At 54.5% G+C, this 10,302-nt stretch overlaps 1 protein-coding gene across 1 annotated transcript in view; it reads right to left on the reverse strand.

Annotated features, from left to right (window-relative positions):
- Positions 1-10,302, reverse strand: part of LOC105550738 — a 33,611-nt gene that overhangs the window by 5,894 nt on the left and 17,415 nt on the right. The window contains 3 exon segments of the mRNA XM_011995739.1: positions 2,497-2,660; positions 4,326-4,407; positions 7,704-7,837. Coding sequence (XP_011851129.1) covers positions 2,497-2,660; positions 4,326-4,407; positions 7,704-7,837 — 380 coding nt within the window.

Here is a 10,302-nt window from a genome sequence, read left to right on the forward strand (position 1 = left end):
GAGATCCTGGTACTAATTCTTTTTTTTTTTTTTTTTTTTTTTTGAGATGGAGCCTCGCTCCATCACCCGGGCTGGAGTGCAATGGCATGATCTTGGCTCGCTACAACCTCCGCCTCCAGGTTCAAGTGATTCTCCTGCCTCAGCCTCCTGAGTAGCTGGGACTACAGATGCCCACCACTACCCCTGGCTAATTTTTGTATTTTTAGTAGAGATGGGGTTTCATCACGTTGGCTGGGCTGGTCTTGAACTCCTGACCTCAGGTGATCCACCCGCCTTGGCCTCCCAAAGTGCTGGGATTACAGGCGTGAGCCCCCTGGTACTAATTCTTACTGTTTTCCCTCAACACCTTGAGAAGTAGGCACCAGCCCAGTGATGATAGACCCAGAGGAATGTTCTTGAACTCACCCTGCAGAGGAGGGGAGGAGGGGAGGCTGGATCCCGGGTCCACCACCTGCTGCAGAGCCTCAGCTGTTGCTATCACGGTTCCTCAGGACAGCCCCGCAGCCCAGAACCCTGAGGGGCAGGAAGGCACACATTTTTAGTGAGCCTGACCTCTGGACTCCAATCAGTTGACCTGGATGGCCGGCCCTAGGTCATTCGCTGTGCTGCTGCAGCCCGCCCGCCCCACCCCACCCTGGGAAGGGCTGTCTCCTGCCTGACCCTCCTCCCCCTCAGCTCTCCCAGGCCAGCGTTCCCAAGCAGGACGGGGAGAAGCCGCTGCAGGGAGCTTGGCACAAGCACTCCAGGGCCCCGTCCAGTCTGCCCAGGGCTTTGGGGGGTTTCAGATCGCCTCCCTGGTCCCTGTTCAGAGAGGAGAGAGGCTGGGTCCTAGGAACGGATGCCAGGCCCTGCTCCTCTGGGATGAGGAGAACCTGACCAGTCTCGCCTGGGCCTGGTTTCTGCAGCTGGGCCGTCATGGCAGCTAGCTGGGAGTCCAGTAAACATTTACCGAGCACCTATTGTGTGCCGTGGGGCCCAGTGTAAGGCCAGCAAAGATGGGCAGGGCCTCTCATGCAGTGCCCAGAGGGACTGGTCCCCAAACTTGATCAAGATAGAGTCACCTGGGATGTCCTTAAAGGTTGAGATTTTTGACTCAGGACCCCTTGTATCAGAATCTCCCAGGGTGGGGCCCAGAAATCTGGATTTCTAACAAGTTTCCAAGCGATGCTTGTCATCAGGCAATTCTGGGAACCTCTGTTCCAAACAGCACTCTTACCCTCAGATACGCACCAGGGACTTGATGGACATGGGCTTCCCTGCCCCTCCACAGGCCCCCTGAGCCCCCAGGAGCTGGGTACAGCCTCTGTGACAGGCTGTGTGACACAGGGCAAGTTTCTTAACCTCTCTGTGCCTTCCTTTCCTGGTCTTTTTGCCGGAAGAACAATAAGTAGTTGGCCTACCTCATCGGGTATTTATGAGGAATAAATGAGGTAATGAATGTTCGCGGCTTAAAACAATGCCCTACACACACACACACACACGCACATACACATACATGCACACACACATACATGCATATACACATACATGCACACACACATACATGCATATACACATACATGCACACACGTATACACACATATATACACATACACAGGTGCACTCGCACACATACACGCACACACGTACACAGACACGTGCACACGTGCATACACATACACACATGCACATATATACACATAAACACGTGTGCACATACACAGGTGCACTGGCACACATATACACAATCACACACGTACACAGAGACAGGTGCACAGATGCATACACATGCATGCACACACACATACACATACACACGTGCACATACCACACATATACACACAGGTGCACTCTCACACACATATACACATATGCACACACAGAGACACATGTACATTCGTGCACACACACACACACGCACCCCTGACGTGTATTTTTATCGGGCATCCTGGTGCTCCTGACCCAGCCCTGCCAGGTGACTTTTACTGTTGCTCAGTCGGGACAGGGGAAATTCTGGGCTGTGGTGCATGAACTAGTCCTTGGGGCTGGGCAGGAGCTGGCCACGCAATTCTTGTTATTTATGTGAATGAATGAATGAATGAATGAGGTATGAATTGTTTGACATTTTTCTTTGCTTTTAATTAGGAGACCACCAAATTTGCCTGTATAATGCCCTGCTCATTGCAATCTGGTAACAATAGTCACTGGGTCTCTGCTCTGTCCCTCCCACTAGAGACTTCCTTCCCCCCACATTCAGTGGGTGCTACTCCAGGACCAGGGATTTCATACAGGCCCCACTTTGGGAGCTCACGTTCCTGTGAGCATCACCCTCCAAAGTGGCCCTCAGTGTGCTGGTGTGAGGTTTAAAGACTTCCCAAAGCAGGTGGAGATCGCCCCCAAAAGCCAGACATCTTGCTGTTCTTGAAAACCCAGGAAGCCTGGCCACATGGGGCGACATTCTCAGCCTGCCCACAGCAGGCGCTGAGGGTCTGCTGCTCATGGAGTGAGCTTTCTGACCCACAGCCACACGGAGGTCCATGCCGACTGATGCCTGCCGGAGCTGAGCTGTGAGCTGTGACTGAGCCCCTAGCAGTACTGTCCTCAGGAATCTGCCAGAGCCCTGGAATTCCCGGAGGGCCCCAAGCTCCTGGTGGCCACGGGTATGTGCCCTGGCCACTAGACTGGGGAGGCCAGGCCCTGGGGCTGAGAGATTAGTCCTAGGCCACTCTGCCATGGGCCCTCTGCAGGCCAGGAGCCTGCAGGGGACCAGGGGCCTCACTGGGTGCTTCTTTTTGTGCCTCTGACTTGGGTGTCACCCCCCCACAGTGAGGTCTGTGCAGCCGTTCCCATTTCCAAGTGCAGAGACAGGGTCTGAGCAGTGCAGCAGCTTGGACACATTCTTACTCTGGAAGCCCCAAGCTGGGTCTGCGCCGAGGTGCCTCCCATGGCTAAAGTTGCAGACTTAGAGCTCTTCTGTGCTTGAGGTTCTGACATCTGCCCTCCCCAGCCCATCAGGTCCTCTCCCCGGGCCGGGGCCGAGCCATGTTAGGAGCCTGCATTTAAAATCCCAGCCTCAGTCTCCGCATCTGCATCTAAGAGGGCTGGGCTGGGTGCGCTCTGTGCACCTTCCAGCTGGGGCGTGGGACTGAGTTGCTGAGCAGGCCAGTCCCCACCTGCCAGACTGTGGGGAGGCATTTTCCTTCTCCACTGACACCCCCACAGCTCCGGCGGGCTGCGGGGGCCCAGGATTGTGTGAGAGCTGATGTGAGACACCTCCGCTCCCTTCTCATTGTCAAGAACTCCCCAATGACAGGAACATCCACACCATGGCAGCCTCCCGGCCACCTCCTTTTAATCTAATGTGGTGGACTCAGAAATCACTGATGTGTGCAAGATGTGTGTGAGTCCAGGCATGGTGGCTCACGCCTGTAATCCCAGCACTTTGGGAGGCTGAGATGGGAGGATTGCTTGAGCCCAAGAGTTTGAGACCAGCCGGAGCAACATAGTGAGATCTCGTCTCTACAAAAAAATTAGCTGGGCATGGTGGCACGCACCTGGAGTCCCAGCTAGTTGGGAGGCTGAGGTGGGAGGCTTGCTTGACCCCGGAGGTAGAGGTTGCAGTGAGCTATGATGGTGCCACTGCACTCCAGCCTGGGCAGCAGAGTGGGACCCTGTCTCTAAAACAAACAAATTATGTGTGATTCCTTGTGCCTTGGGGACTGTCACTATGGAGCCAGAATTCATTTAAAAACACACAAGTCACCTAAGTTCTAAATGTGTTTTCTTGCTTGGCGCGGGGGCTCACGCCTGTAATCCCAGCACTTTGGGAGGCCGAGGCAGGTGGATCATGAGGTCAGGAGATCGAGACCATCCTGGCTAACATGGTGAAACCCCGTCTCTATTAAAAACAAAAAAAATTAGCCAGGCGTGGTGGTGGCCATCTGTAATTCCAGCTACTCGGGAGGCTGAGGCGGAAGAATGGCATGAACCCAGGAGGCGGAGGTTGCAGTGAGCCGAGATCACGCCACTGCACTCCAGCCTGGGCGACAGAGCAAGACTTCGTCTCAAAATACATACATACATACATAAATAAATGTATTTTCTTATTCTATAAGACTGTTCTAGAAATAAATAAAGCCAAGTGCACCTTCTTTTGGTCAGTCTTGATCCTAAAAGTGCCAGGCAGGCCACCCTGCTAGCGAGTCTCCCATAGCTAGGAGGAGTCTGCAGGGCGAGTGAGGGAGTGAAGGGTGAAAGGTGGCCTATGAAGAGCAGGCATGACCCCCTGCGTGAAGGCTGCCCACGAGAGGCTGAAAGATCCCAGATAACAATGGACACTGCTGTACCAAGACCCCAGGCAGCAGAAGCTGAGGCCCTGCAGCAGCAGCCAGCAGATGGTTCCATTGTTTCTGGGATAAGCAGTGCTCCCTGAGGCCAGGGCAAAACACAGAGAGCGGCAAAGGAAAGGTGGGTACTCTAGCAGGGCAGGGATAGTGGGACCCCCGAGTGGGGGAATCCCAGCTTCACACATGGAAGGCTGAAGCCAGTGGGGTGGATAACTCCGAGGCCACACAGGACCTGAACTGCACCCTTCTGACCTGGCCACAGAAGCTGGACCTCACCTCTCCCTGGGACCCACCCTCCCCAGAGTCAGCTTGGGCCCTGACACCAGGGGTCTGCCCAGCCCAGCAGGGAGTCAGGAGCCACTGAGAATGACGGGCAATGTTCTAGTAGAACAGGGACCATGTGGGAGACAGTCTCAATGTTTCTCCCAGGCAGGAGAGATCTCAAAACATTGTGCTTCTAAAAATGCTCTTCAGAAGAAAAATGTTGGACAGAAGAATATGGAAACATCAGAATGACAGGTTCAAGTGACTAAATACAGGTTCAAATAAATACAGGTTCAAGTGACTAAATACTCTTTCTGTATTTTTCATGCACATTACTCTTAAAATCAGAAGATGATTATTTTTGCAATCAGAAGAAATGTGGTTAGTGTGATAATAAAAGCCATTTGTTGGTGCAAGTTTATAGAGGAAGACGTTTCTGGGAAAGTTTATAGACAAAAGAGGTGCCCCTCTGCAGGGGCCCAGAGCCCCAGGCCCAGCCCAAGGACAGCACGCCTTGCACAGGGGGCTCCTGGAGTCCCGGTCTTCAGCAGCCCCTGGCACGGGACCCCCTGACTCCCCCCACAAGTTTGCAATCCTTTAGGCTGTTACCTGTCTGTGGTGTGTCTCCCCACAAGCGCCCATTGTGAACAAGCGTGTGATGAGCCCTGGTAGCTTTGAGCAAGTCCCTCGTTGTGTGTAGACAGAGCACCAACCTCTGCAGCTCCTCTGACATTTACAGGCCCAGGTAGTCTCAGCTGGAGGGGACGGCCCCGAGCCGCCACTGCCCTCTAGCGGAAAATCAGAAGAACAATAGCAGCACCCAGGATTGAGCTCTCGTCTTGGACGGGCGCTGGGTTAAGAGCCTCCTGTCCTCCCCTCAGTGGGAGCGCCCCGAGGGCACATTTCTAAACCACCCCACTCCGTGGATGTTAGAGGGACATGGCTTGCCCAGGAAGTGGTGGACTGGGCTTCATCAGGCTCTCTCCAGTTGTGAGATTCTGTCCTTAAGCATACAGTAGTACTCACCATTGAACGGCAGATAACTGCGTCGATCTCTTGCAGTGGAGGGACAGTGCCCTGTGCGTGTATCCTGCATGTGCTAACTCAGCTGCCACGCCAGTGGGTTGCCCCGTCTGATCACCAGTGTAGCCTGCGAGGTGGGGCTTCTGGCTTCACTCTTTAAAATGGCGAGCTGAGACACGATGCGGGGATGGCGGGAATCCCAACATCTCCTGCTGGGGAGTGGGATGAACGTGTGGATGGCCCAGGCACTCTGGCCCCGTGGCCTGGACTCTACCATCATACTTGCCTCCCTGGGGGTATCTTCCGCCATGCCTGTGGCGCCACGCTTCCCACGCCCAGACCATGAGTTGATTGCATCAAGGTGAGGCCCTGTGCTGGGGCTCAGGTGTCTCTGCCACTGGACACAGGAAACTGTTTGATGGAGCAAGAACAGGGGCTTTCAGCTGGAAGACCTGGTTTGCATCCCACCTCCACCAACCCCCCTGTGTGTGACCCTGGGCAGCTGTGCCACCTGAGCCTAGGAGACATCTACAAAGTCAGGGTGGGATTACAGAAAGGCCTGGCCTGGCTGGGATTTGTGGATTGATGTCTGAAGAGTGTGTTGTGGGTGCCCACAGTGGCAGCTAACGGCAAAGACAGAGCAGATTCCCTGCCCTGGAAAGCCCCAGGAGCTGCTTCCACCTGGACCCCGTGTCTCTGCACAGGCTGATGAATTCACCTGGCCCTGATGCTTCCAGCTGCATTTTCTGGAGTCAGACCCTTAACCTCTCTGAGCCTCAGTCTGTTCATCTCACGAATGGGGGTCATGCATGAGCAGGTTTGGAGGTGGGTCCTCCCCTAGTGAACCTTCAGATGAGACTGCAGACCCTGCCAACCCCGACGGCAACCTCATGAGAGACCTTCAGCCAGAGGCACCTGATTACTGACCCACAGAAACTGCAAAAATAAATGCCGTTTTAAGCCACTAAAAATACAGGATTCAACCTCCCTTCCTCTCCACCCCGCATGGAAGCACTGTTTGTGATTAAATGAAGGAAGACAAGGTGAGGTTCATGGTTCCAACTGTGACTGTGTGCCAAGCACACTTAGGGTCTGTGCTGCTTCTCTGCCATTTGCTGGCTACTAGGGAGGGCATGGCCTCATGTGCCTTGGTTTTCTCACCTGTGAAATGGAACTAGCAGCCTCTGGTTCTGTTGGGAGGAGGTCACGCAGGTGAAGCGCAAAGGACACTCAGTAACTTGAGGGTTGCTGTGGGGTCAGGCCTTTGTCATGTAGCTGTTGCTGCATTAGCGTCCACTCTCTTCCCCTGGAAAGGCAGCTTCTCTTTTGAATAAGGAAACACAAGAAGGTCCCAGGTCTGTTTGGACCTTGGGAGAGCAAATAATAAACAGAGCCTGACTTTCTGGAAGGATGAGGATGAGAGTGATCTGATAAAATGCTCCGGCAGGCCCCCTTGGTCCATCCAATTCACTAAAAACATTGGGATTAGAAAGTACTTCACTTTGGTGTTACTGGCTCTATGAAAAGCTGGCTGTGTGACCTTGGGCAGAGAACTCAACCTCTCTGAGCCTGAGTGTCCCCAGCTGTGAAGTGGGTCAGGGATGGACTGGATGACACAAACTTGTGGTGGCCCTGCTCCACTCTCTCCTCTCCTGCGCACCTCTGACTGCTGGAGTCCTCAGTTTCCCTAGTCTGCCTTTTCACCCAAGTTCCAGACTTTCCTGAATCAATCGATCGATCGATCTAAAACCTCCAGCTCCTGGCCTTAGGTTGCTTATTGCACAGCTCCCTTGAGGTCCCCTCTCCTACGCCATTCCGCCTCTCGCCGGCCCTGCAAGGCCAATACCAGCTCCCTTTTTTGGAGGAGGAGCAGTGAGGGCTCAGGAAATACCTGGCTCTCACAGTTGGTTGGGGTGTGGGACGGTCCAGTCTGCCCAGCCTGGGTCTCTTGCACTCCAGAGGGTCACCAGGAAACCCAGCCTGGGGAGATGCCACAGGCCAGGAGGTGGCCCCAGAGACACCGAGAAAGGCAAGAGAGAGGGAAGGCAGGGCACGGCTAAGCCTTGGGCTATGATGGCTGCTCTCCCTCACCTCTGGCCCTGCCCCCGGAGTCCCCTCTGCCAGGCCGACTGGCACCTCTGCTCATGGCCTCCAGCTCCGAGGGGCAGGTGTGGTCACCTCGGCCAGGGGCAGCAGCCGGCAGCTTGAGTTCCCCCGGGTGGGCTCTGCAGCAGAGGCCTGGGTTAATAAGCTATGGGGAGTGATTTCCCAGGAGGAAAGGCAAAAGTGGGCAGGCACTGACCCTGGTATAGTGGATGAACATTCCAGAATGCAGACTCGCCCTGGAAGAGCAACTTCCAATCTACTGTGTGCCTTCAGAGTGCGCTGTGGGCCTGGTCTCCAGTCCTGGCACTGCCACTTCCAGCTCTGTGACCCTGGGGAGGCCCCTATCCCAAGTCAGCCTCAGTTTCCTCATCTGTGCAAGGGTGATGGTGGTGAAGGCTCCGTGAAGGATTCTAAGTAGCATAAGGGAATGCTATGTGCTTATATGGCGGTGGTGTTCAGTACTATTATTTTTTAAACTTTTATATCTAGTAACAGTTACCTTGTTTTGGTTCTCACCGTTCTGAGTTTTATCCTGTGCATTCATTCATTTACTCACCCACCTGTGCAAAAATAAAAGGCAATTTCATCACTTCTTAAAAATATGTCTTTGGGAATTCAGTGTCTTTCCCGGTGGGCGGTGGAGCTGGTTAAACAGTTCGGACATCTGGTCCTTGTCCTGTCTAGTTTGTGTGCGCTGGGGTTCTCATGTCAGTTCAGCTTTGACCCCTTTGCAGTGAGGTCAGGAGTGCCCCGTGAGTGCACCACCTGGGACCCTCGTTAGGGTCAGACCCTGAAGCATACCCAGCCTGGGGGTGAGCTGGGAGTTCTCAGCTGCCTGCCTGCGTGACCTCCCAGCACCAGAGGACAGTTAACACATCAGGGGAGCAGGGAGGGGCAGGACTTCCAGGAAACTGAGCTGTCGAGTCAGAGAGCTCCGGGAGCCCCTCTTTCCCCCATCTGCATGTGTGGGCGGGGCCGGTTTGACAAGCGCCTGCTCATGCACATCACCCAGAGAAATCGTCACTGCCAGCCTGCGAGCTGCATGTGAACATCCCCATTGTGAAGACGAGAAGAGTGAGACCAGAGAGGGTATGGCAGCGGGACAATGGCCATGCTGGTCCTGCAGGTCCTGGGCATTTCTGCTCAGAAACCCACTTGGGGACCTCTTCTTGACTAAAGTTCAGGGCCCACTAGTGTCTGTGTCATCTCCCCACAACCTCGACTTCCCTTTCCTTCTACGCAAGAAAGCAGATAGTTGGCTATTTGGAGAGTAGGTCAGATTAATCACCATCAGCAAGGACCCCTGCACACCCTCCCAGGGCTCCCTCACAGCAGCTGGGATGAGCTCAAAATCCTCAGGGCAGGAGGCTATGTTAATGAAACATCTCTTGATTTGTCCTTCCCTTTGGCCTTTCTCTTTAAGGATTCCTTGAGGAAACGGAGCCCCAGTGCCCTCAGGCCTCCATGCTTAGAATTGAAGTCATCACCCCACCCCTGGTATCCAGAAAGGTCTGGTCCCAAATGTCCCTGGGAGAACTGTGAGCGGAAGGTCCTGTGTGGCAAAACCCCAGGCCGGAGGGGTGGAGGGGCTGATCCTGCACATCCAGCAGCTCTGTTTTCCCTCTTTCCCACCCCAGGCTCTTCTGTCATCTCCCCGCATCTCCCAGTTTCTTCCTGTCTGGATCTTTCTCCTTCTCTCCCTCTCTCTCTCGCATTGCGTGTGTGTGGGCATTCGTGGTCTCTGTCAGTCTCTCCATCTCTCTCCTGGGTCAAGTCTGCAATTGCAGTCAGTCAGACAGCTCAGGCACAGTGACTCAGCCACTTTCATTTGCTGAGACCCCAAGGAGCCCAGCGTCTGTGCCTGGCGTTCGAGGCTCCTGGGGACCTGCCCACCAGCCTGGGTCCCTGCTCCCTGCTCCTTCCCTGCCTCAAGCTGGTCCCCCACCCACAGCCCTCTCTGGAAAGCAGAGCTGGAGACTCAGTTCCAGAAGCAGAAGTTTATTTCTAAAGGGCCAAGGGCAACAGGAGTGGGGCTGGGGAGAGGGAGCCGGGATGGAGGCGGCTCATACAGGGTCATTGTCCAGTGGGCCATCCCTGCGGCACCTGGGATTTGATGGCCGAGATTGTCAGAGGAGCTGAGCAGAACGTGCTTAGAATTGTCCACTTGCAGGCCAGACGCGTGGCTCACACCTGTAATCCTGGCACTTTGGGATGTCGAGGCGCGCAGATCACCTGAGGTCAGGAGTTCAAGACCAGCCTGGCCAACGTGGCGAAACCCCGTCTCTACTAAAAATACAAAAATTAGCCGGGTGTGGTGGCAGGCTACTCGGGAGGCTGATACAGGAGAATCACTTGAACCTGGGAGGCGGAGATTGTGGTGAGCTGAGATCTTGCCACTGCACTCCAGCCTGGGTGATAGAGTGATACTCCGTCTCAGAAAAAAAAAAAGAAAAGAAAGAAAAGAAAAAAGAAAGAGGCCGGGCGCGGTGGCTAACTCCTGTAATCCCAGCACTTTGGGAGGCTGAGGCAGGTGGATCACGAGGTCAGGAGATCGAGACCATCCTGGCTAACACGGTGAAACCCC

Source organism: Mandrillus leucophaeus, unplaced genomic scaffold, assembly GCF_000951045.1.
Source record: "Mandrillus leucophaeus isolate KB7577 unplaced genomic scaffold, Mleu.le_1.0 Scaffold496, whole genome shotgun sequence".
Taxonomy (NCBI): Eukaryota; Metazoa; Chordata; class Mammalia; order Primates; family Cercopithecidae; genus Mandrillus; species Mandrillus leucophaeus.